Consider the following 26799-nt stretch of genomic DNA (forward strand, 5'->3'; position numbering starts at 1 on the left):
TCTCCGTCATCTTAACTCCCTCCTCATTCATTACTTCTTAATCAGTCTGGCATTTCATAGTATTTAAAAGTCAGTTTCCTTCTAGAATTTGTTGACTATCTCACCCCAACCCAGTTTGCTTACTTTTACATCAGGGGAATTCTGTGTCAGGAAAACGAACAGTCCAGGGAATTTCAGGTATTCCTGAATTCCAGTCAACCTCAGGCACTGACTCTCTCCTTTCTTTCACTGGTTTAGGAAAAAAATATTTGTAGATATTTTTGTTGTTTCTTCTTGAGCATACCATGGTGGTGTTTCAAGGATTTCTCTTTAATTTGCTTTTTCACTGAATTTGAGCTTCGTAGCCATTATTTTTTAATATATATCTTTTATTTCATCCTCCCTGAGACATTTCAGTATTGTCCCTAGGCCCCTGAGGCTCTGTTCATTTTTTCAATCTTTTATTTCTAGTTTTCAGATTGGATAATATCTTCAGTTTCAGTCATTTCTTCTTCGAGTCTCTGTTCTGCCATTAAACTCATTCAGTGAATATTTAATATTAGTGTTTTTCAGTTCTAGAATTTCCATTTGGTTCTGTTTTATAATTTCTATTTATCTGCTTGTATATCCTATTTTTTCTTCAATTTTGAGCATATTTCTTTTGACTCATTAGACATAGTTAAAAAGCTGCTTTAAAGTCCTTGAATGATAATTCTAATACCTGGGTTATTTCAGGGTTGGATTGCATTGATTTTTTTTTCCTCTTAACAATCAGGGGTCACATTTTCCTGGTTCTTCATATTTGAGTATATTTAGATTATATCCCAGACCAGTGCTGTCTAACAGAAATATAACATGAGAGGCACCTGGCTACCTGTCAGTGGAGCATGTGACTTTTGATCTTGGGGTTATGAGTTTGAGCCCCACATTGGGTGTAGAGATTACTTAAAAATAAAATCTAAAAAAAAAAGAAATGTGACTCACATTTATAATTTAAAATTTTCCAGTAGCTACATGAAAAAAATTAAAAAATATTAATTTGAGTAATATTTTTATTTAACTAATATATCTAAAATATTATTTCATTTCAATGTGTTATCACTATTAAAAACTGACAAGACGTTATTTTGCATTCTTTTCTGTGTACTAAGTCTTCAAGACCTGGTGTATGTATTTTTTTTGAAGATTTTATTTATTTGTTTGATAGAGAGAGACACAGCGAGAGAGGGAACACAAGCAGGGGCAGAGGGAGAGGGAAAAGCAGGCTTCCCGCTGAGCAGGGAGCCCAATGCGGGGCTTGATCCTAGAACGCCAGGATCATGACCTGAGCCAAAGGCAGACGCTTAACGACTGAGCCACCCAGGTGCCCCAAGACCTGGTGTATAGTTTACACTTACAGCTGACATCAGTTCACACACTAAATTTCCATTGGAAATACCTGATGTCTATTTAGAGTCCATAAAATTTATAATAAAACACTAGATTGACATACTGAGTCGTTCCAAACGTACTTAAAACTTTTCCAATTGCTGAATTAATTTTAAAATTTAAATTAATTAACAATGACTAAAAAAAAATTCAGTTCATGAGTTGCCCTAGCCACATTTCGAGTGCTCAACGGCCACATGTGGCTGTGGCTGTGCATTAGACAGTATAGGGCTAACCATTATGTGGAGACTGGATTCTGTTACATTCCTCTGAAGACTGTTGATGCTTCTGCTCCTGCAGGAAGTAACCTGCAAACTTTGCCTCACCTGGTGGGCAGTTGCTTGCATCTCATTTTGGCTTTTGTCTCTAGGTAGGTCTTTTTTTGAGCCTGTATATGCCTGCTTCAGGAGTCTGCTGGAAACTTGGATAGAATTTATATGCAGAAAGTGGGTCTCCTTTTCCGTCTCTTCTCTTTGAGATTTCCCCCATATCCTTAGCGGCTGTGGTTGTTTTCGGATCTGCGTGCCAGTTCTTCGGGCCGAGAGACGGTGGGTTTTCTTTTGGAAGTTTTAGCCACTCTGTGCTGGTGAGTGACTGTGGCTTGTTCTCAGGCTCAAAGCCATTATGAACAGGAAACTTCCTCCATACTCATTCCTCCTTCTGTGTTTTGAATTTCTCCAAAGTCTTCCTGTTTTTGTTCACTCTCTAGGGCCTTTAGATAGTTACTGTTTTGGTATTGACCAGAGTTTTTACCTGTTTTCTGTGGGAGCATGATCTGTTATCAGCCTTCTCTACCACAGCCTCTTCTGCCTGGTCATCTTTAAAAGCAACCACAAAGTTACAGAGAAGTTGGAAGTTTAGTGGGAAGAATAAGTTTTTTTTCCCCTGGACCATTTGGGAGGAAGTGACTCCATCACCCCAAATATTTCAGTGTATGTGTCCCTCAAACAAGGATAGCATTCTACATAGCTACAGTCTGACCATCAAAATATGGATGTTAACACAAACTCACTGCTACCATCAGCCCTGAGACCCAACAAGGTTTTGCCAGGCATTCCATGCATGTCTTGTATGATCCAGGTCAGATCACGAATTCCAGGTGCCCTGCAGTGTAGACCAGTTCTCAGCCTTTCCTTAGGTTTCCTGACCTCACCACTCTGAAGATCGCAGAGGGTAGCGTGTCCCCTGTTTGAGTTTATCTGAGGTCTCCTGATGTTTGTCGGATGACTGGGTCCAGGCTTGCGTCTTTGGCAGGGGGACCACAGAAATGCTATATTCTTCTCATTATTAACTTTATTAGGTTGCACACGATCGTAGTTTGTCCCATGACTGCTCATGTTGACTTTGACCACTAGATTAAGATGGGCTCTGTCACTCTTTCTCATGGCAAGGGACTCTTTATCGACTTTGTAATTAAAAAGCATCTTGTGGAGAAAATTTGCAACTCTGTAAATATCCCATTCCTTACCAGACTTTCAGTTTAGTCATTTATCATTTTTATATTTGCAGGGACTCAAGATTACCTATTTTCTGTAAGTGGTTATGCTTCATTGTGTTCATTATGTATTTTGATTTTGAAATTGTCTCCAATTTGGCTAGTAGGAGCCCCTTCAAGATGGTTTCTATGTGCCTTTGATGTGCCCCCATCATTCCTTGAGCACTTCCTTGCTTTCTGATATAAGATATTCCGAACTCATCTGTACTTTCCTTGGTTCGGTCCCGAAATCATCCATTTCTCCAGAGAGCTCTGGTACTTTTCAATGGAAGGACATTCAGAATCCAGAATCTGGGCACTGGGGCTGCCCATTGCCATAGGGATGGCACTCTAGGCCTCTCTCACTGGGTCGAGTTCCAGGGGATACGGCCCCTCCCACATATAAACGTACATTTGCATTTACATTTATTTCTATATCAACCTCTCCCTGTATTGAAAACCATGAGTTCACACCAGTACCGCCAGTTTTAATCCTATACCTTGGGGTTCTTTCCAATTTTCTTGCTTTTCATATTTGTAATTACCTTTTCAGACAATGAGAAACTTGGCTTCTGTTATTCTTGAGTATATTTACTTATTCGATCTGTCTCCCTGGTCGTGATCATCTCCCATCCCCAGCGCCCTGCCCTGCCATGTGGATGCTGTCTTCACCCCACTTGGGTCACATCCCACTCTGGACTCCCATGGCTTTCCCCAGCATGGTGTTCGCTGTTTTCCTCTGCCCCATCAGACTTTAGGACTTGTTAGGGGACAGGAAAGAAGGGAAGCAGGAAGAAAGAGGAAGGGCTTTTCTCCTTTTTTAAAAAAAGTTTCCCATTTATTCACTTAAAAAATTTCACAAATAATACATATTCGTGATTTCACATGTCACTTTTTACTGTATCTACATTTTTAAGGGAAACTTTAGTAAGATATAATTTATATATAATAAAATTCACCATTTAAAGATTTAGAAGTTACTGGTTTTCTATACATTGAGGGTTGGACAACCATCACTAGTTCCAGAACATTTTCATCACCCCAAAAAGAAACTCCATCCTCGTTAGTAGTCACTCCCCATTTTCCCTTCCCCAGGTCCCTGATAACCATTAATAGACTTTCTGCCACAATAGATCTGCCTCTTCTGGACATTTTGTATAAATGAATACATGGTCTTTTGTGTCTGGCTTCTTTCACTTAGCATTATGTGTTCAAAGTTCGTGCATGTTGTCGCATGAATTGGTACCTAATTCCTTTTCATGGCTGACTCACATTCCACTATATGCCTAGGCCACCTTTTGTGTTTTTAGCATCAGTTGATGGACCCTTGGGTTGTTTCCACTTTTTGGTTTTTGTGAACAATGTTGCTTTGAAAATTCATGTACAAGTTTTTGTGTGGACATAGGTTTTCCCTTCTCTAAGGTACATACCTAGGAGTGTAATTGCTGTGTCATATGGTAATGTTCTCTCTCTCTCTCTCTCGTTTCAGGTTTTTATTTGAATTCCAGGTAGTTAACATACAGTGTAGTATTAGTCCCAGGTGTACAATTTAGTGATTCAGCACTTCCATACAACACCCAGCGCTCATCACAAGTGCCCTCCTTAATCCCCATCACCTATTTCCCCCATCCCCCCCAGACAGCTCCCCTCTGGTAGCCATCAGTTTGTTCTCTATAGTTTAGAGTTGGTTTCTTGGTTTGTCTCTTTTTTCCCCCTTTGCTCATTTGTTTTGTTTCTTAAATTCCACATATGAGTGAAATCATATGGTATTTGTCTTTCTCTGACTTATTTTACTTTCTAGCTCCATCCATGTTGGTGCAAATGGCAAGATTTCATTCTTTTTTGACGGTTGAGTACTATTCCATTGTATACATACGCCACATCTTCTTTATCCACTCATCAATCCATGGATACTTCGGCTGTTTCCATAATTTGGCAGATACTGCTGCTATAAATATTAGGGTGCATGTATCCCTTCAAATAAGTATTTTTGTATCCTTTGGGTAAATACCTAGTCATGCAATTGCTGGATCAGAGGATAATTCTATTTTTAGCTTTTTGAGGAACCTCCCTACTGTTCTCTACAGTGGCTGCACCAGTTTGCATTCACCAACAGTGCACGAGGGTTTCCCTTTCTCTGCATCCTCGCCAACACCTGTTGTTTCTTGTGTTGTTGATTTTAGCCGTTCTGACAGGTGTGAGTGATATCTCATTGTGGTTTGATTTGCGTGTCCCTGATGATGAGTGCAACTGCTAATGTTCTCCTGCTTTTAAAGAACACTTGTCCTTGCAAACATCGCATCAGTTTCCTCATAAGCTTGATTTAACTGATACTTTATTTATACCCAATGGAGAGTTAAGATATTTTTCCTGCTAATGTCTCCCTATATTCATGATCTAATGTTAATTTAAAATTTTGACAATCTTCCCAAGCTAATCAACTATGCAGGAAGAGGAAAAGTACAGAAAATGTGAAATGTGTATCCGTTTTTAAAAGCTACATCTGTTTTTAAAAGAAGTCACTGAGAACCGTAGAGCTTCAAAGACTTTAAAAAACAGGTCCTGGTAGTCTATCTGAAATAATAAGCATGGGTTTTCTAGAACCTCAAGTTCCTGTGACCCGCGTGTAAACCAAGGAGGCTGGTACGTGGTGCATTTTCAGGAGGCCAAGTTCACAGGAATGAGGGGCAGGGTCTCTCTTTCCAGTAGCTGGAGTTCACAGTGTGTGTGACTTTTCTAGACCTTTTACCAACAAATCATTTCCAATAGTGAATGTAAGCCTAACTGGAAACCTATAAAACTGGTAAAACACTTCATGGGAATTTCACACTTAAAATTAGAAAAGGATTTTCCAGTTATAGTGAATTCGCTTCAGCTTTAATTTTATTTTAAGAACCATGTCAAGAATGTTTGAATGTCAGAGTGTTTTGATGATTAATCAGGGCATGAACGGTGAGGCATCGCTTGTAATCTGCCCTGTACCTTAGTTTCCATGAAATTCACAGTAACATGAATTTTTTTAAAAATGGAGCCTCAGTCTCTGAATGTTAATAAAAATTTTATGAAAGAAGCTGAACTGGCAAAGAGATTCCAGAGAAGAAAAGCATAGTTCTGTTCTGGTCCCAGTGGTCGTGCCAGGTTGGGGAAAGAAATGTCTTCGAAGACACTTGTCAACACTATGGATGTGGATTTAAACACTACCCTCCTCCACCCCAGTCTAAGAATTTACTTTTAGCGATTCATCTTTGGATGGTTATGATTCTTAAACATTTTTGCCAGAATCACCAATATTGAAAACGTGAGTTCTTAGCAGAGCTGCTTTTAGACTAGATTCTTGGGTTGTTCAGGGGCTTAGCTTTGCAAAATGTACCTGCCGCAGTAGAATTTTCATTAGACCATAAGTAACAATATGAAATGTGACAATACCTTCAATAGGTTGATGGACTTTCTCTCTCTCTCTCTCTTTTTTTTTTTTTGTAGGCAGGGTGGTTAGTGTAGGGAGAGGAACGTGGGCTCTGGAGGCACTTGATGGTAGTGGCATGCAGGGAGGCCACAACTCTGCTCCACGAAAGGTGGCAATGACCACACCCTCAGGACCTGGTTTTGGGGCTAGATGAGGTAACTCACGTAAAACGCCAACAGTAGTGCTTGTGCCCGTCTCCCGAGTATGAGCTCAGTGAATGTACATTTCTTTCCCTCCTCACGAGGTCTTACTACCAAAACCATGAGGGCGTCCCGTCTTGGAGCAATATACCTTCCCTGTTCTTGCCCTTCTGCTGTAAAGCTAGGGAAACTGGGAGGCCTACCCACAATTACATCTACTGAAACACACCCTATCTAAAATAGAAATCATGGCTTTCCTTTCTGGGACGAGGCTTCATGAAAGCCTATCCTGTGAGCCACTGTCCCTCTGGTCCCATTTCCTAGTTATATATGTTTTAAATAGTAAAAAGAGGGGCACCTGGGTGGCACAGCGGTTAAGCGTCTGCCTTCGGCTCAGGGCGTGATCCCGGCGTGATGGGATCGAGCCCCACATCAGGCTCTTCTGCTGGGAGCCTGCTTCTTCCTCTCCCACTCCCCCTGCTTGTGTTCCCTCTCTCACTGGCTGTCTCTATCTCTGTCGAATAAATAAATAAAATCTTTAAAAAAAAAATAGTAAAAAGAAATTTGTCCTTTGGGGAAGACTGAGATAACCATGCTCGGCTTTGAGGCTGGAATTTTAAGGGCTAAGTGAACATCACACTTGATTTTATGGATGGGAGCCATTCAGCTGTATGGGAAATGGTACTTTGCATATTTGCACGAAGCTTAATAAAACATATCTGTATTATTGATTAGATATTTTAACTTTAGTTTCATAATCCTTTTTGGGGGAAATAATTATTTTCACTCTTAAAAATTTTTGACTTTTTATTTAGAAGTCATTTCAGGGACGCCTGGGTGGCTCAGTCGGTTGAGCGTCCAGCCCTTGGTTTTGGCTCAGGTCCTGATCTCAGGGTCATGAGACTGAGCCCCATGTCAGGCTCCACGCCCCGTGTGGAGTCTGCTTGAGATCCCCTCTCCCTCTGCCCTTCCTGCTCATGCTCTCTCTCTCTAAAACAAGTAAATGAATCTAAAAAAAAAAAAGTAATTTCAAACCTCCAGAAAATTTATAAGAATAAGAATAGTACAAAAAGTACCGACATGGTACAAACAATACCCATATACACTTCACCCAGATTTGCCAGTTGTGAACATTTAACCTCATTTTACTTCTCCTGTGATCTTTTGTTATCCATGTGTGGTATGTGTGAATGTTGAAAACAGTTGACAAGATATGTACAGTGTATACATAATTTTTTTCTGAACTGTTTGAGAGGAAGTTTCTTATATATTATGGTTATTTACTTCTAAATACTTCAATGTGTATTCCCTAAGAATAAGAACCATTCTCTTACATAATCACAGTACAGCTATCAACATTAGTAAATTAAACATTGAGATAATTCTTTTATTTAATCTATAGTCTGTATTGACTCATGGGACCCAGTAATGTCCTTTATAGAATTTTCAACTTAAAAATGGCTTTTTTCCACCTTAAAAGTATATAAATGTACAGAGAGTTCACATGACATTCAGAGGGTAAAATTGTGTTGTGGCATTAGCCTCTTGGGGGAAAAATTATATGATATATATACATACATACATATACATATATGAAATGTATGTTAGAATATATTTTGGGGGTGTCTGGGTGGCTCAGTCAGTTGAGCATTTGCCTTTGGCTCAGATCATGATCCCAGGGTCCTGGGATCAAGCCCCACGTCAGGCTCCCTGCTCATCAGTGCAGGGGGGCCTGCTTCTCCCTCTCCCTTTGCCCCTCCCTCCCACTCATTTTTTTCTCTTTCTCAGTCTCAAATAAATAAATAAATAATATTTTAAAAAGAATATATTTCTACTAGTTTTACTTTAATTTTTAGGTAGAACTAGATTTTGGAAAATGTTATAGTCAACTTATTGACTTTTCATTGCGCACAGACTGGCAACGGGCATTCTGGCTGCTTCTATCTGGTTCACTGGGGATGCATGTCAATCAAGACACCTGGGTGAAGTGGTGTGTTTGCTAGAATGCCCATCCCACTGCCAGGATGCTGCCTCCCATCATGAAAGCCCCCATGCTGTCTACTACCTAGATCTGAATCCTCTAACTGGCTGTCGTTCTTCCTGTTTGAATGTAGATCCCCCTCACCAGCTCTGGAGCCATTCCATATCTTGAATTCCTGTCCCGGTTTGGTGGGCTGGACCTAAATATAAATGTTATAAAGAGGTAAGTGGGGTTTTTTTTTCTCATATGAAAATGTGAAATTTGGAATGATAAGAGAGAGGGCACAAGGTCCGGAGAGCTAATCATGTCAGCAGATATATATGGAAGAGGAGATGGCAGAGCTTGTCCTTACAGAATTCAACGTAGTTAATCCTCAGTCAAAAGGTTATTTAGAGAAGAGTCTAACCTCTATATAGGATATATTTCAGAATAAATATATTTCAGAATAAAAGAAATAATACCATATTGAAAATGGAAACATAACAAATGAAAACCAGATGGACGTATTTTATATGCGCTGTATTTCAGATCTGGAAATAATAAATTTTAAATTTGAAGTAAGAATACTAAGATGCAAAATTTAAATTTGTTCATTTTTATTTTATTTTTCATGTCTTTCATTGGAAAGTGATCATGTTTTAGTAGCTAGAAAGGAAAGTTTTTTTAAAGATTTATTTATTTATTTTAGAGAAAGCACGCGCGCACACACACACACACACACACACACACACACACGAATGGGAAGGATAGAGGGAGGGGGAATCCCAAGCAGACTCCGCACTGAGCGGAGAGCCTGCCGTGGGGCTCCATCTGAGGACCCGAGATCACGACCTGAGCTAAAACCGGGAGTTGGACGCTCAACTGACTGCACCACCCAGGCGCCCCAGAAATGACATATTTTTAAAAGAGATTTTTGTATGAGCTCTTTTGTATCTCATAACTCTAGGGTATGCATGGGGCTCGTTTGCTTTATGAGCTGAAAAAGGAGAGTGTTACAGTATGAACTCTCATGTCTCTCTCAGCTGGAAAGTTCTTTGATTCTAGCGTCTGATTTAGGAAAGACCATTTTAGTAAAAAATTATTCACGCAGATTATCTGACTCTAAATGAATAAACCTCATTTTCCCGAGAATTGTGCAAACAGTTACGAGTTAAATTTGATCCTGCAAAATTAGCAGATTTTGGTACGATAGCTTTCATGACTGAGTCTGTCGTGGACACAGCGTAGGTGTCAGAATTCGTGCTTCAGGGCGGAGGGGGAACAGGGACATGTTCAGCGGGTATAAGATGAGAAAGTTTCGGAGGTGTGTTGCCCAGCAGTGTGAATATACTTAACACTACTGAACTGTACACTTAAAAATGATTAAGATGGTAAGTGTTATGTTATCTGGGGTGGGGTTTTGTTTTTTGTTTTTTGTTTTTGTTTTGTTTTTTTAACCACAATTTAAAAAAAAAAGAATCAGTGCAGCAACTCCAACAAGAATGACAAAGTATTAGTCCGATGGTCAGGGACTTCTCTGAGCTCTGTTTAGTTAAAGAGCCATAAGTGGTGGGCTGAGATAATCTCCAGGTTTGTTTGAAAAAATGACTGGTTGTTTTATTTTTATTTTTTATTTATTTATTTTTTTGTGTTGGGAGCAAAAGTCTGGCGACTTTTGCTTTTATTTCTTACACATACTTCTGTTTTAATTTTTACAGTGAAAATATTAAGTTTTGGGAAAGGGCAGTAGTTAAAAGTTTTAGGGATGCATTATGGATTTGACTTTTTTAGGATACATATATATCTTCTTATTTTCTTTTATTTTTTTATTTTTTTTTATTTTAATGTTTTTTTATTATATTATGTTAGTCACCATACAGTACATCCCTGGTTTCTGACGTAGAGTTCGATGATTCATTAGTTGCGTATAACACCCAGTGCACCATGCAATACGTGCCCTCCTTACTGGTTGTTTTATAAACTGTATATTCATGCTCTTAACCTAAAATAGTCCCCATTTGTGAGAAGGTTGTTGGGTGGACAGTAACCTAATTTGAATATTCTTTGTTGAAAAAGCTAAGCAACTAGAAGAACTGAAAGCAGGAGCGTTCTTTTTTTGTCTTTTGCTTTTGTTCCTTTCATTGTGAAACATCAGTGTAATAGTTAATTTGAGATGAAAAGGATCACAAGTTACTTCCTTAAATATAAAAGGCTAAATATTTGAAAGAATCAGCTCATAACTGACTTAACTCATGGGGCTGAATTGTCTTTACTGCTGGAGACAGTGCCTTGTAGTGAGCGGACACTGCTCCTTCGGGTAATGTGGTGGGCTCTATCCACGGACAGCATTTCCACCGAAAACAACTAAAATGACTGATAAAAGGTAAAACGTATGCATACATTTTCCTTCCCTAGTGAGCTGGCAAGAAAGTAAGTACTTGCCTAGAGGCCAACACGAAATGGGGATGGAATCAGAAGTGAGCATTCTGTCAAGCCAGCTTTTGCCGTGAGAGTGTTGGCTAAATCCTGGTGAATTTGTGTTTCAGTTTGGTTGGCTATTTGGAGTGAAGGGGACAGAGGACAAAATCTAGAAGGCCTGCCCAAGGTGGAGGAACCTAAGAGAGGACCAGTACATATGAAGTTGGGATGCCTGAACCCTCATGTGAGGATAGGTTACAAATATAAACCTGCATCCCAGAAGGGCGCAAGGAAACCTACCTGTTTCCACACTGGTGTTGGGTGAATAGAGGACAATCTTGTAACTACAAGTCAGTATTTATGCAAGTCTGCTTGAAATGATGCTACCTGTGTGGTCTGAAAAGTGTTAGGCTAGGAGTTTGCTTAGAACTGGTGCTGGCCTGGGTGTGCCCTTCTGCAGGGGACTATGTTTGCAACCCAGCCCTTAAATTTCCACAGATCAAGTGCCAAGTAATATCAGGCCACGCACACAAAACACTGAAAACATGTAAGAGACAGAGGATGAGGACTGCAAACCAGCAGAAACAATATCCAGTACAATCAGATATCCAAATACATGAAATCCGGCAACTGTCAGATCTAGAGAACTGTTTTAGTATGGTCAGAGAAGTGAAATAATAGACTCCACGTATAAATACGAAATAAGAAGCAAAAAGAAAAAAAGATTAGAAGAAGTACAGAACAGAACTTCTGGTAGTGAAAGATATGATAATTTTGGATATAAAATTCAGTGGCTGCGTGGAACAAGTGGATGAAATGCAACTTAAAGGAGCATTACTGGAGTGGAAAATAGGCCCGAAGCTATTATCCAGAAAGCCACACAGAAAGGCAAAGAGAGATAAAATATGGAGGACAGATATAAGAGATATGGAGGGGAGAGAGAAGGCTTAGGAGGTTTCTTATTGGGTTTCCAGATATTTAGGGGAAAGGATAGGGAAGGGCCAATATTCGAAGGGGTCTTAAGCCAGAATGAAAAGAAACACCTGTGTAGACATGTCCCCGTGAGACGGCAGAGCACGGGCAGCAGCGTCAGCATCACAGAGAGCAGCAGAGACAGTGAGGGGACACACTGGGGTGACTTAGGACCGACACTTGGACTGAAGCTGATACCTCAGGTGTGAGACAGGAGGACAGTCTCTCCCACACGCTGGGAATGAAGTATTTGCCAGCCTAGAATTTGTAAGACTGAGATCTCTTCCTATGGGAACGCCAGGACCCTTTTCCTCTTCTTGCCGTACTTCTTGCCGTAGTCGAGGTTCAAGCGCTGATGTCAGGCTGCGGGGACAAGGAGAAACATGTGGCACCTTTGCCTGCCGTGTTCAAGGTCACCTTTAAACCAGATCCTCTCTTTCTTCATCCTGCAAAGCATGCCTCTCATTTCTGTGTATGTGTACTTTAGGTGGGAGGAAAACACTCCCAGGCGGACAGTTGGAAGCAACGTCACGCAACAAGAGGGCAGCGAGTGTGGGGTTAGAGCCGAACGTGCCTACTGACCTCAGGAAGCACTAAGGACTAGGAATAATGACGACTTTGGGAATTTAAAAATCGGATAGAATTAACATACACGACGGTAGCAATGTATACACTGAGAGGAGGGACTGGAATGGAATGTTCTAGCGTTGTTACCTTGTCCAAAAGGAAGATTAAAAATTTGATTCACTTCAGACTTGGAAAAATACGCAGGTTATAATTTCCAGAGCAACTATCACAAGATTAAAAAGGGAGTGACTGATTCCCAAACTTACAGAGGCAAACAAATGGGATCATAAAAACGGGATGGACCAAAAAGCAGGCAAGAAGCCGTAGAACAGGCAGAAAGAATAGAAATCCCAAGTGTATTGGTAATTGTAATAAAGGTTCCACTTAAAAGGCAGAGATTGTCTGATTAGATAGGAGATAGTAAAATCCGCCAAGACAAAAACCTAAACATAAGCTTAGAGAGAGGTTAAAAGTGGAAGGATTTAAAGACATACCATTCCAGTGAATACGCATCTCAAGAAAGCTGGTGTGGCTAAGTTACTATCAGATAATAAGCTGTGTCTCCTCAGGGGAGACAGCTGTGAAGGGAAGGCGACTGGAGGGGGTTTGGGCAGAGGCGCTGCCCTGGGGCTGGGGAGGCAAGGAGAGGGGAGGGAGGCTGAGATTGGGAGCGAGTGCGCTGAGCTCTGGACCCAAGCTGCTCTGTCTCTTCAGCTGATGGTGGGTACACAGGCGTTTGTCTGATTTCTGTTCTTGAATATCTTAAACATATGTTAAAAATAATGTCTTGTGTCTATTCAATACATAATTAAAACATAAAAAATATTACATTTAATACAGAATCCTGGTGAGTTTCCCCCTCTAGCTCGGGTACTTAAACTTCTGAGCCTCAGTTTCCTTCTATGGAAAATGAAGTTCATTTCTGCCTAAAATGCTCCGATCACTTCCCCTTACCCGAGGATGAAGTCCAGATTCCTTATCATGGCCACGGCCCCACAGGGCTGGCATCTGCCTCCATCTCTGAACTCACCCCTGTCCCCTGCCCTGCAGGGCGGGCTCTGGTCCCCCTGGCCCACTGACAGTAGCAACCCTGGGACGGGCTGAGCTCTGGCCCCCTTGGCTTCATGCCACTGTATGCCTTTGCTTTGTCCAGAGAGCCTTTCCGTCCGGTGGATCGCTTCTGGCTGCTCAGCCTGTGGGCCTCTATCAGCTTGTTCCATAGAGGGGCGGGCTCTGAAGCAGTTTATAGATATATGGATAACACAAGCCTGTGATTCTTGATGTTTGGCTTGGGTCGTGAGATCGAGCCCCACTTAGGGCTCTCTGCTCAGTGCAGGGTCCCTTGGGAGATCTTCTCTCCCTTTCCTTCTGCTCCCCCCCACCCCATTCATGCTCTCTCTCTCTACAATAAATACATAAATAAAATTAAAAAAAAAAAGTAGATGGAGCCATGGGGATGGTACACACATCCGTCGTGAAGTCCTTTATGGAGTGGCTGAGAGTGCCCCCCGGAGTGGACTGGAACCCCTCAGAGGTCAGAACAAAGTGCTGCCGCAGCAGGGCTGGGGGTGGGGCGTGACCCATCACCTCCACTTCTCCACACGTGACCTTTGTCTCCCTGTCTCCTTGTCTGCAACGCAGGGCGATGATGGCCCCTGACCCACACAGTTGTCGTGAGGACTAGATCAGATGGGGCTCGCCATAGGAAGTGCTCATTAAGTGTCAGCTGTAGTTAGTTCCCACGCTACCCTGGGAGGAATAAATGTTGTTATATTTCATCTTATGGGTGAGGAAATGGAGGCATGGAGAAGCTAAGGACTTGGCCCAAGTCCACGCTGCCCGTAGGCGGCAGTGCCTAAGAAATACCTTGCATTAGAAAATACATAATTTAGAAATCCTTATCATTTTGATCTCTGCATGTCCTACATAAGCATTTATTGGGTTAAAACATTTTAACAAAAAGTTTTTATTTTTCTTTTTAAGAGGAGGTGAGAATGAAATGAGTTGCAGTCGGACAGTGAAAGAACTTGAGACCCAAATCGGAGAAAAGGTAATAGAGATCTTTTAAAATTCCTCCCCCCCACCCCCTGCGTCAAAAGTCATTGTTAGCAGAGGTAGATGAAGCAGAATGAGCCACATCTTGTCGTCTGTGCTCTCCCGTCAAAGCCTGCTGACGAATAGATCCTACAACAAGCCCGAGTGAAAGCTTGTGTTCAGACGACTTGCACTGCCTCGCCTGGCGTCTCTTTGGATGAATGACACCAACAGAAGTCCTGGAATATTAATCGCTTTTGTATTAACTTTAGATCCCTAGTAGTAGGGCTGCCCTTTCTGGTTTTGTCTAAGACTGAAGCAAGGATCTCTTTAGAAGGAGAAAACTGCTTTTCAGCAGTAAGTGCCAGTCGAGAGCAGCATGGTAAAAATAACCGGGAAAACTCAGAGTGATGTATATTTAAGTATTGAGTAATTTAGCCACAGAAGCTACTACATGTGTTTGGAATAGGAGCACATAGCCTTGTCCCTCTTTGCTGATTGTGGTTAGACATCATCGCCCACAGCTAGGGAGGGGGGAGATGCTCGTGGCTTTCAGGGGTTGGAATCAGACCCCTTTTAAAAATGCATCTGAGCCTGTCAGTTACACGAGCAGTCTGAGAATCATGATTCAATTTACTCGATTCAATATGTTGGTTTGAAATGTGACAAATTTTCTTTCCTTTTTGAACTCTTCAGAGATTTTCATACATTTCAAAATAAAAAATAGCCAGAAATCCACAAAACGTTTGTCTAAATTTCCCTGGCTGATGCCATTAACACCAGAAAATTCATCTTAATGTGATACTTTTTTAGCATTATATATTCCTAAAAATCTGGTTTCACTATATGTCAGTAAGAACCCTGGTGTAAGTATTTGCTTCTGTTATTGTAGTTCATGTGTTATTCTGTAAGAAATATGTAATATGATTGATAGTATTTATGGTACGTCTTTAATTTGTCTCTTCCTAAACTGTGTTAATCATGAAATACTCCTGGGAAACTCAGCCATTTATGACAATCATCGTAGCAACATAAACACCATCATGGATCAATAATGTATCATTTTAGTGAGTGTGGTGTGTATGGACCTAGACTGGGATCGTAAATTACCAACAAGAAGGCTTCCATGAGGAAAGCTACAAGGGAACTCTAGCGCTTGTCATCCCTTCATCTAACTCCTCTTTCATCCCAGCCTCCTCCCTCTCATTGTATCAGTGGGGGAAGCCCTCCCACTGGTTAGGAGTGAGTTAATCAGTGGGCTTACACAGTACAGCTTTTAAGCAACTTCTGGAGAAAAGGCTGAGGAGGGGTGATTGAGGAAGCGCTAAATGCCAGGGCAGCTGCGGGGGCGTGGGGGCAGGGGGACGGTTCTTGGCCATGCATTCTGGCCAGCATCAACTGCAGCCCCAGTTCTACCTGGGACCCCTACTCTGGGCAGGCAGGTGGAGTAGGACAAGGCTGACCTTGGACTGTTAAAACAAAACTCAGCTGAGTAAATTTGAAGACCTGATTGGCTTTATTAAGCAATTCATGAATTGAGCAGCATCCCATGAAGCCAAGTAGAGGGGAGGTGCAAGGAGCTGTACAAAGGGGAAGGATTTTGTAGGGAAGGAGGCGGGCGAGAAGTTGTTAGCAAAAGGAAAGAAAGGACTGTTTCAGGCCAGGTCACCTTCCCTCGGTGGGGGGAGGGAGGAAGGACTGGGGTCTTATTAGGTGGATTACCTCATCTTCCTTTGGGAGGGGTGGGGGGGAGGGGGACTAGAGAGGGCCCACGTGACGAATTTACCTCATTGGTGGGGACCAGCAAATTCCAGATTGATTGGCTTAAAATTCCAGTCCTGGAGAAGCGGAAACTTCAGTTAAGTCTTGGTTTGGCATGCTGCGGACAACTGTCTCAAGTAACTCTACGGAGAGCCTGTAGCTTTCTTTTTAATGGGACCCGGTCAGATCTGGGTTTCCATCTTGGATCTCTGCCCTTTACCAGCCTGGCGGCCTTGACAAGTCCTTGTCACTGGGTTTCTTCATCCATTAATGGGATAATAACACCGACCTGGAAGTATAACCGAACTCAGGGGTTCGCTGCTTGGGGTGCATCAAACTGAACACAACCTTTGTTGAAAGCAGAGAACTTGGTATTACCTGTTACAAGTAAGGAGACGGAGATAGCGCTCTACTGCCTCCCTGAGCGGTTACTGCGGGAAGCTTTTATTCCGTGTAGTGAGGGCAGGGGCAGGGAGCTCGCAGAGGCACTTTTGGCTCAACGGCACAGGACTAGCGTGTCAACATGGTAGTGCACACACCGGCTGTCCCCCCCCCCAAATGGCGGAAACTCTGTCCGAGGGAGGGGATCTTAGTATTCTAATGAGCTAAAGGTAACTTCAGGACCACTCCGGGCATCTGCGTAGGTCCTCAGCTCCAGTCCAGCTCAAACTGGCTCACGGAAGGGGCTGTCAGGCAAGACACACCTAGCAAGGGGCTCTCGGGTGAAAGACCTAGTTGGGCGTCTCCTTGGACGGAACTGTTGCTTCTGCAAACAAAACACCTTCTTCCCTGGTTCTGTCCCTTCCCTTCCTCTCTTCTGTTGCTAGCTTTTAGTCCTCTTATTTGAGTAACTTCCCATTGCATCCTAGTTAACAGAAGTGCTGTCGTGTAGCTTAAAAATATCTAGCATAGACCACGTGGAGCAGCGGGACGGTGCCGGCTGCCACTAGAAGGATTATTACTGCAGCTTCCTTTGAAGGACAGGTAGGAACCCCAGTGACTGTCATCCCTTCCCACCCACTCCCAAAATAAACACCACAAACCAAATAGACTCACCTGTTTGCTGTGTGGAGTAGCGTATTTCCAGTTAAGACTCTTGTCCTGCAAATAGTCCACACACGAGTGTTGGAGACTAAGACGAATACCTGGGAGCTCTTAAAGGAAGGCTCTTTTTAGACATATGTTGTCATTGCTGGGTGATCTATATGGTTTGGGAATGGAAGAATGCTCATTATTTTGTTTTAAATATAAGTCCACATGGCTTGCTAGAGCCAAGAATGCATGCAAAGGTCTCTGAATTTTGGGAGCCAAACTTTGCTAAATGTATGTGTGGTCTAGCCTTCCTAAACCAACAGATAATTAGCAGTTGGCACCCCAAGGCTACCGAACCCCAGTGCTCGTGCTTCCTAATCGTTTTCCTCTGCAGTGAGCTTGGTCCGATGGCTGGTTCCTTGGCCTTTCCCTTCCTCACGTGCACTTAGACCCTCCGACACAGGTTCACATCCCTGCTCATTCTCCAGTTGAACCCTTGGGCTCTCTGAGCCTCGTTTTCTCTCTCAGTCATGGGGTGGGGCCAGCCTGGATGGTCTCCAGGTCCCGTCTCTCCCCACTTGTGGTGATTGTGATCATGGCTTCACATGAAGAGGTTGCTGTCTGATTCCGTAGGGCTCTGTGAGCCCAGGTACTCCTCAGGCCATCTTCTCGCTCCAGCGGGTCCTGGTCCCCGGTCGGCACTGCACTGGGTCCCACTCAGTAGGCGCTCTGAGTCCTATGCTTGCCTTTTTGCGCTCACTCCCTTGGCCCTTGCTTTTCATTTGGTCACAGATACATGCTTTCCTTTGCTCCTTTTCTGTGCCACGGCTTGGCATCTGCTTGACAAATCCTTGAGTTCTCCAGTCTTCACATTCTCTGCTCTCACAGTCACCTAGGGAAGCAGAGGCATTTAGTGGGAACTGGGCACACCTAGCTGAAATCCAGCCGCTGCAGCCCCTGCAGCCTCTGCAGGGGGGCCTTGGACAGGTGTCTCACTGCTCTGACTTTCCCCCTCTCTAAAGTGGAGACAACAACCTATCAGGGTAGTTACAAGAATGAATGAGAATAATAGACACGAAGCCCTTGGCGGACAATAGATGCTCAGTAAATGTTAGTCCCTTCCTCCATCTATTAGTGAGTGAGGCCGGTTGTCAGGCACTACTGAACCCCCTCTTGCGGTAGGCTTTACCTGCCACCAGTTGGCACCACCTCTGCCATGGAGGTGTTTGGGGTTGCTCTGCCCTGAGAGAAATAAAAACCCCCCAGCCGAGCTCACTGAGACAAGATGGCGCTTCTCATCTCACTGGAGAAGTCAGGAGGGAGTGCAGGTGCAGGGTCGGCTAACTCATGTCTCATCTGGTCACCAGGATGTTGCCACCATTCAGGCTTGACATGCAGGTACTGTGATGTCAAGTTTTTTTCCAGATGCTGTTTCTTCCAATATGACTCTATATACGTGGGGAGACTTTTCTCCTGACCCACAGCCAAGAAAAATGTCCCACACCCAAACCAGTCATTGGCAAGGGCTGTGGTCACCGTGAGCAGCCTGAACCAAGCCTGATTACTTCCTGGTGTGGTGGCTTGGCTCCCGCCCCTGAAGCACAAGGCCACCAGAGGGTAGATATCTGAACAAAATGGAAAATGGAAAGTTCTGTTAGAAGGAGAAGGGAGTAGGGGTAAGTGGATTTGCAGAGGGTGACCAACAGCATCTGCTTCAGCCTCCCACTGAAAGGATTCCCCCAGCCTTAATCCTGTGGACACTTAATTTTTTGGATTTTGCCCACTCTGTAACTAATAGCACCGGCTGAGCACTTAACTCAGAGCAGCTCGAAGGGTTTTACTGGGTTAACCGATTTAATTTCCAGAAGAACCCCTCCAGGCAGGTGCCATCCTTCTCCCACATTGACATGGAGGGAAACGAGAACGGAGGGTGAGCATTTTGCCCAAGGGCACACAGCTGGTGGGCAGAGAAGTTGCAGTTCCTGCCTTGGCAGCTTGGCTCCAGAGTCCCTGCCCTTAGCCAGTGCCGCCGTGGCTCTTGGAGGGCCCCTTGAGGGAAGGTATTGATGTTCCCTTTGCATTTAGAAAATGTGACTTTGTTATGCCTGCAGGTGGACCCCGTCCATCACAGAGAAGTCACACCTTCACCGTACGCACGAGTGGACTTTTTTGTTTGGGCCACAGAGTCATCCTTGCATCCATGTAGCATCTACTCGAAATGGGCATTTGGGAGTTTTCCTTCTCTTCCTCGCTCTGACATCCTACCCTCTTACGCTCCGTCCGGCGTCCTCGGGCTTTTATGCTCCCTGCCTGTCCGGCAGGAGGGGCGGGGCTGAGGCCTAAGCCTTACGTTCTTCACGTTTTCAGGTGGAGAATCTGCCAGGAAAAAAAAGGACTAAAACAAAGCTTCCGCGCGTTGCTGGGCTCGCCAAGCTTTGGTCTTGGAACCCTGCTTTATCTTTTGTCAACTCCGCGTGAGGGTAAGGTGGAAGTGCCGGAAAATCTCATCTTGCTCCTTGGGGTGGGGTGAACGCTCACTGTGCGCCACGCCCAGGGCAGTACCGAGAGGCGGGAAGCTGTACTGACCTACGTAAGAGCGCAGTGTACGTGGACAGCAGTCATGCCCCTTCCCCGCCACCGCTGCGTACAAAAGAACTGTTCTTAACGGAAGACCAGCATTCAAGAATGTATAATTCAGGTAAAGACATAAAAAAAGAAAAAGAAATAGACCCATCCAGAGCCCCAGGCTGTTTGCTCTCATACCACGTCACCGCCCAAATCGGGGATGCTTTTTTAAGCCTGGGCGCCATGATGTCAGAACATCTGGTCCACCCAGCCAGCCGTGACTAGTGTGTCTGTTGGACACCAAGAGATCTGACACAGGTTTTTATGGGATTACCCTGGTGCCTTGGAGTTGTATAGATGCAGCCTTAGTCATTTCAGAAGCAATTAGTAAATAATGAGAGGTACTAAGCTGCTCGCTTGGTCTGTAATATCCTCCTGCGGAAGAGACACAAGTGGTAGGTTAGATTCATTTTCTTAAATAGGTGGATTTTCCTGAGAAAGAAATTAAAAAAATTATTGCTCGAGAAATAAACAGTCATTAGAAACGCAACCATTTCATAAACGTACCTTAACATTATAACACCGCATTAGCATGAACGAATGTACTGGAATGCAGTCTGTTTGCCTAATAAAAAGACTGTGTCAAACTCAAAATGAGGCCATTTACAAAAACATACAAGCTTTTGGTTAATTTATAATATTCTCCTAATCCCACTTTTATCAGCTCTACTTTGGTGCACTTGGTATTAATTGCCTATTATAGCAGGTATTTGAACACATCTCCTCTTTCATCTGAAGAAAATATTAGCATATCGTAGAGCTGTTGGGACAGATTGTATCTGAGCCACTTTTTCCTCCTTGCAGAAAAGCCTATCAATCATAACTGAATATAGTGATTAATAATGTCACAGCTCTTATCCGCGTGTCTGTGTGCAACTAAATGAAGAGGAGCGCTTACATTTTGATGTAGAGAATTGCACATAACAAAATAATCAGTTGCCATTTTAGAAAAAAATTATATTGAAAATGCTTCTACCCCAGGACCTATTTTTGGTTGTTCTATTATTAATTTACTAGAGGCTTCGTCAGGAATCTAAAGCAAAGATTTGGTTATATCAGAATTTGTATCATTTCAGACTGTTTATCTTCTTCCTTTTTTAAATCTTCTTGCATGTTCCGTAGTTCGATCAAGATCACAGGGGAGACTGGCCGGAGCACTTGGGCTTCCCCAGCTGGGTGTGCATCGAGCGGCAGCCCTCACCGTGCATGTGTCCCTGAGCAAACCAGTCCTTCTGGGGACTGTGTCCTCGGCCGTGAAATGGGGAAAGAGTAATGCAAGGTTTTTCCAATCTTGTTGCGATTCTTGGCAACAATCAATATAAAATGATCTTACCAGAGTGCCGGGGCATAGAAGTTACCCAAAAAAGCAGGAGTTGGAGTTTGCATTTGGAGGAGATAAGACCTGAGTTGTCACGTGGAAGGGGAAATGACAGTATGTGGTAACTTCTGGTTTAAGGCCACAAAGTGGGCCATGTGCTGAAGGCCTCCACACTTACATCTCCCTCTGGGCTCCAGACTCACCCCTGTCGCAGAGCTAACCACACCTTCTGACGGTCCTCCTCGCCCTCCACAGGCAGCCTTCTTCCCTTGGTCACCCCAGCACTGGAGTGAATGGTTCCACCATTCACGGAGTCATTCTCGCAGAAACCTAGGGTGAGCCTTGATTCCTGTGTTTCCTTACTGGCTCTGCGTCAGCATCTAGTCCCTCAGCGAGTCCCGTCTGCTATGTCGCGTGTGCCGTATTCAGAACCCATCCATCTCTCCATCCCCACTGCCACTGTCGTCCCCACCCTGTGCTTTGTCAGGAACTCCTGGTCTGCTTTTCTTGTTCCTGCTTGTGCCCCATACAATCTCTATTCCACACAACACCCGGAGTTATCTGTTCAAAACCTAAGTCAGATCTCATCAGACTCCTCTGGTTAAGATGCCCCGTGGCTTTCGGTGGCCCATCGAGTAATCAGACACACATTCTGGCTTCTGGCGCTCCGCGTGGAGATTTTTTTTTTTTTTTTACTAACCTATCTAAAATTCCATATTTTCCCTGACGCTTTGAATGTTCTGAGATTTCTGTTTGTTTACTTGTTTATCACTAGGATGTATGTTCCCTGGGAGCAGGTGCCTTCTCTGTCTTGCTCACTGTTGAAACTTCAATGCCTTAAATAGATCCAGGCACTTGATACGACCTCAGGAAACATTTACTGAATCAATAAATGGTTCTGTAGGAAAAGTTGACAGTAACTGGAGTAGCAGGAGACACTGCACGGGACAGGTGCGACCGGCACTGAAGGTGGGCCGTGGACGGGGTTTCGGTGGGGTGAGGATGGATAGGGGATGAGATGTGGGGTGGCTTTCAGGGTTGTACTCCGGCACAAGGAGAGGATGTGAAGGTAGGGGCAGGGGAGATGTGGCCCGGGCAGTGGGGAGACAAGCTCTGTGTCCATCCTGTGGCGATTTTGTTTCTCAAGGCAGGATGGGACAGAACACTTTTGAAAGGTACGATGGAGAAATAGATGGAATATTTGAAGATCAGGTGTGAACCCTAAAGCATGGGGCCGGGGTGGCGGTGGGTGGAGGCTTGTTGCCAATTGCTCACGAGGCAGGGGCTATTTTGGAGGTGGCTGTCAGCAGTGTCGTGGACACAGTTGCCGGGAGGACAGCTGGAGTCTGAGGTGTCTGTTAGTAGCCCTTGGAAGTCACTCAGCGGCAGGAGCAGCCTGCATTTGTCAAGCCCCCAGGTGTTTGAGGAAACCGTGGAGTTCCTGCGAGGGGGTGAGCTCACACCTGGCATGCAGCCCTGTCCTGTGAGTGATCTGGGGTCGGGGTGACAGGGGCCCCGGCGTTCCTCCTGCGGCGCCTGGGAGGGAGCTCCCGTCCTATGAGTGTGGGCTGCATTAGGAGGAAGGGAGGTACAGGAGATGCTGCGTCTAGATCTGGCACATGTTAAAAGCCCTCGGTGGTTTAGACTTAGGGCTTATTTTCATGGCTGGGTCAGAAGTTCAACGACAGCTAAAATTGCCTATTAGAAGTCTTTATATGTTGCAGGTAAGCCCTTTGAAAGTGAAAATCGAATGTGGGAGAAGGTGGACGTGGCCTCTGGCGTAGGTAACAGCAAGTTTCCCTCTTCACCTCAGCTACAAGGAAACCCAAAGCCAGAGTTTTTGGATTTTTGCTCCCTTGTAGCAACTCGGACTTTTAGATTGCTTTACTTAGCTCTTTCTTTAGCTCCCTTTTCTCTGCTCCCACGAATCTCATTTAGATGTCTTTTTGTGTAAGCTTGTTTGATTTTTGGTAAAGGCAGGATTTGCACGCGTTCAGTAACTACATGCATTGTCCTGGGCCCATGGGGGGCGGGGGAGGGCGCCAGAGCAGCGAGAGGAAGCTCAGCCCCGGGCACAGAGGCGAAGCCTTTGTTAAAGGTGAGCAATGCCCGGCCGCCGCTCCTCCCACACGTCCCCAAATTGAAAGTTTGTGTTTATGGGGTTCTGAATGTAGTCTAATTTTTTCCTATCTGGTTTGGCTCATCTCTACCAGCTGGTAAATAGGAAATGTTCACGGTAGGAAGCCAATACTCTGCAGAGCGTAAACAGATGGAATCGCTATAAAGTGACAAGCTAGCCTGTGCTATGGAGAATACAGAGCCAAGAGTAAGAACGTAACAGTCAAGCCACTTACTTCGTTCCAGTTCATTTAGTCCTGAATAGCGCTTCATATCTGCACAGCTGTGTTGTTCTTTTTTTCCCTCTTTCTTTCTTCTGGGTTGATAATGACAATTTCAAAGAAAAACTTTAATTAAAGATTTTATACGAAATAGCCAAAAGTAGAATAATAAGGAAAATGAGCATTGATGTGTTTATTGTAAGAAAAATCCTTTTTCATGGTTTCATTTAAAAAATTTACTCCTTAAATTTAAAATGAATGTAGTCGTGGTGACAGAAAGGTGCCAGACTGACAGCCGTGGATGCTGAACCCTTCCATGTTGCTGCAGAGCCAAGACACAGAGGCTGCTAGAAGCCCCCTCCCCCTGGGGTTCAGTCCCCAGGCAGGCGGGTAGGATGCCGATCTCACCCCCTTCTGCTAGAAACTGGGCGAGGAAGGCTTGTTCTGGGGGAGGAACTGAGCAGAAAACAGCTTAACAGGAGCCTATAAGATACCATTGTGGACAGTGAGGCTAATTTCCTGTGCAGATTGTGCTCTGGCGTGAAGGAGCTTGGCCTTCCTCTGGGAAGGGCCACGTTGGAGCTGGGCCTCGAGCAGGATTATTTGCTGCCTGACTGAGAAGTCTGGCCTTCTGGGAGGAAACATTAGGCCTTTTCTCACCTCCTTGAACGTCTGCGTGGTCATGTTTATTTGGGTTCACAGCTTTCCTTCCTGGAGCTCAAAGTGCTATAAAAAGAATTTTAAACAAAGAACTATAGAGTACTAATAACAGCCACTGTTAGCAGTTTATTGAACCATCTGAACTCAGTGGGATACAAATATGAAGCAGTTTGATTTTTCTCTTCTCACTGTTCTCAAGCAGGCGCTAGCAAATGTGCCTTTTCATCCCTTAAGGGTATCTTAGCAGATCTCCTGGCTTTCTGGTCACATCCAGTTATAAACAAGTCTAGCAGAGGCCAATCCGGTTTTAAACCTTGAGCTCAGACCCGGCGCTGCTGGCCATCTCCGCCCCTTCTTCCTACGCAAGGGGCGTGCGTCCTGCTTATTCGCTGGTCCTTCTCGCCTTCTCCCCACGGTTGTAGTTGGGGTCTGTGATGCGGGCTGAGGAAGGGGAGTGTGCCTTTGTCTTCCTTCGTTGGTGTCCTGGTGTCCTCTGTGGGCAGCATGTAAAGGCTGCTCTCTTATAGGGCACACGGGGAGCTATTAGGACTGTGCTTTGGGGGCCTCTGAACTATATGGTTCCGTGATGAATAGGCATAACCTCCTCAACTCTACTCCTGGTTCACCGCACATCCTCAGGCTGCATGGGTCTCGTCCCCTAAGGAGCAGCCCCTGGGAGCGGGACAACTCAAGCCTCCTGCCTTTTTTGGTCTCCACTTAACCCATTGAAAATTTCCACATGCCATCCACGCCAACAGGAAGCGTGCACTCTGCGCTCATCTGCCTCGCCCACTCTGCCCTACTGTCTCCGTCCAGTTCTCAGTTTCTTTCCCCAGGAAGGGATACAGCAGATCGCTGAGTCCACCGGAAAAGGAGATGCCTACATGCCTCTTCTTGTGGGTACCTGCCCTGTCTGTACAAGGATTTCCTTAGCCTACTAAAGCTTCTTCCCCATGAATATTGCAGTTACCCCATCCATCCATCCATCCATCCATCCATTTATCCATTCATCATCCATCCATCCATCCATCCATCCATCTGTCCATCATCCATCCATCATCCATACATCATTTATCCATCTGTTCATCCGTCTGTCCATCCATCCACGCATCCATCAACCATCCCTTATCCATCCATGCATCCATCATCCATCCATCCATCCATCTACATATTCAGCCAGCCAGCCATCTTCCACCCATCTATCCACCCATCCATTTATTCATACATATATACATTCATCCATTCAACAAATGTTCATTAATCCAGGCCCTATTCTTAGTTCTGGATTCCTGCCTACTGAAGACCTTACATCCTCTCAAGGCTCCTGTTAACTTGAGCTGGGCAGGGCAGTGAAGGGATTGGAGGAGTTGGCTGGGGTGGGAGGGAGTAGTGTTACCTGGTATTTCTTGACATGGGTATGTGGTTATTTGGTTATTTGGGACTCTGTCCTCGGCCTTTGGTCCCAGTCCACAATTCCCATCATGCCATTTATGATGTTCCACATGAGACGCTTGCACACGTGAGCTCACTCCCTCTCAGCCACACACTGGCACAGTGCCCTTATTCGTTCCCACTTCACAGATGAGGAAACTGAAGTTTAGTGGTCAGGTTACTGTTCCAGGGTTACCTGGAAAAAAGTGCGGAGTTGGGATTCGAAGTCTCACGTCAGAGCCAGTGTCTGGTCCTGTGCTGCCCTGCCCCGAGGTCCCTTTTGGGAGGGAGGGAGGGAAGCGTTGAAGCGCTGGCGTTGTGGTGGGGGTGGGGAGCTGCTGCAGCCCAGAGCAGTTCCTGTGGCTCTCAGTGTGGCTCACCATCATGCCTGGGGGAGGTTTCTCTTCCCCATCTCCCCGCCTTACCCTGTAAGGTCAGATGTTCTCTGCTTCTTGTATAGTACTGAAGAGTCTGCCCTCCATAAATTCATCTAAATCTCTTTTTGAATATTTTAATTTTGCTCCTCTTGCTTTTTTCTCCCCTTCTTCCTCGTTCCACTTCACTCCTATGTGAAATAGGGCTTCATTTCTTTTCTGGAAACGTTAGGTGAATGAGTCCTGGCTTGTGTAGCTATAGTGCAGAACTTAAAGCTTTCTAGCCTGCTTTTCCCCAGCTCTGCTGTCCAGATGGAAGAATCTAGGCTTTTTAGTCTGTCCCCACTGTGGTTCCCTTCCCTAGATGCTTGGTTCACGGCCCATCATCCCCCTTGTCGTTGGGCGTCTCCCCAGCCTGGGGCTCCGAGGACAGGGAGAGGGTCATATACCGCCCTGCTCTGGAGGTCTGTGGTACTGCAATTACTGCAAGGGGGGGCGTGGATGCAGTGGGGGCCGGGGAGGAGGAAGCGGGGGGGAGGGGGCCAGGGTGCAGGGGGAGACTGACAGCTAGCATTAGTGGGGGTGGAGGGGTGCGGGGGGGAGCCAGGGCTGTGGTGGCCGGTACCCAGCCTGGCGTGGGGCTCTGAGAGCCGGGAAGCAGCTCCTGGCTGGGCCTGCGCTGGCGGGGAGGAGGGAGGGTGTTGGGACTGAGTCTGGCACAGGGGATGGGGAAGATGGCTGGGAAGAGAAGACTTCGAGCTTCTTCTTCATAGCCTCAGGCCCATTTCCTGGCTCCCAAGTCTTTAATTTAAAGTTGTAAGTAG

The 26799-nt window shown here is 44.8% G+C and overlaps 1 protein-coding gene across 1 annotated transcript in view; it reads left to right on the forward strand.

Moving 5' to 3' along the window:
- Nucleotides 1-26799, forward strand: part of EFCAB6 (EF-hand calcium binding domain 6) — a 234412-nt gene that overhangs the window by 33487 nt on the left and 174126 nt on the right. Inside the window, exons 6-7 of the mRNA XM_045779957.2 lie at nt 8599-8687; nt 14385-14451. Of these exons, the coding sequence (XP_045635913.1) occupies nt 8599-8687; nt 14385-14451 (156 nt within the window). The remainder of the gene's footprint in view (nt 1-8598; nt 8688-14384; nt 14452-26799) is intronic.

Source organism: Ursus americanus, chromosome 17 (genome assembly GCF_024610735.1).
Source record: "Ursus americanus isolate L20-20 chromosome 17, mUrsAme1.1.p, whole genome shotgun sequence".
Classification (NCBI taxonomy): Eukaryota; Metazoa; Chordata; class Mammalia; order Carnivora; family Ursidae; genus Ursus; species Ursus americanus.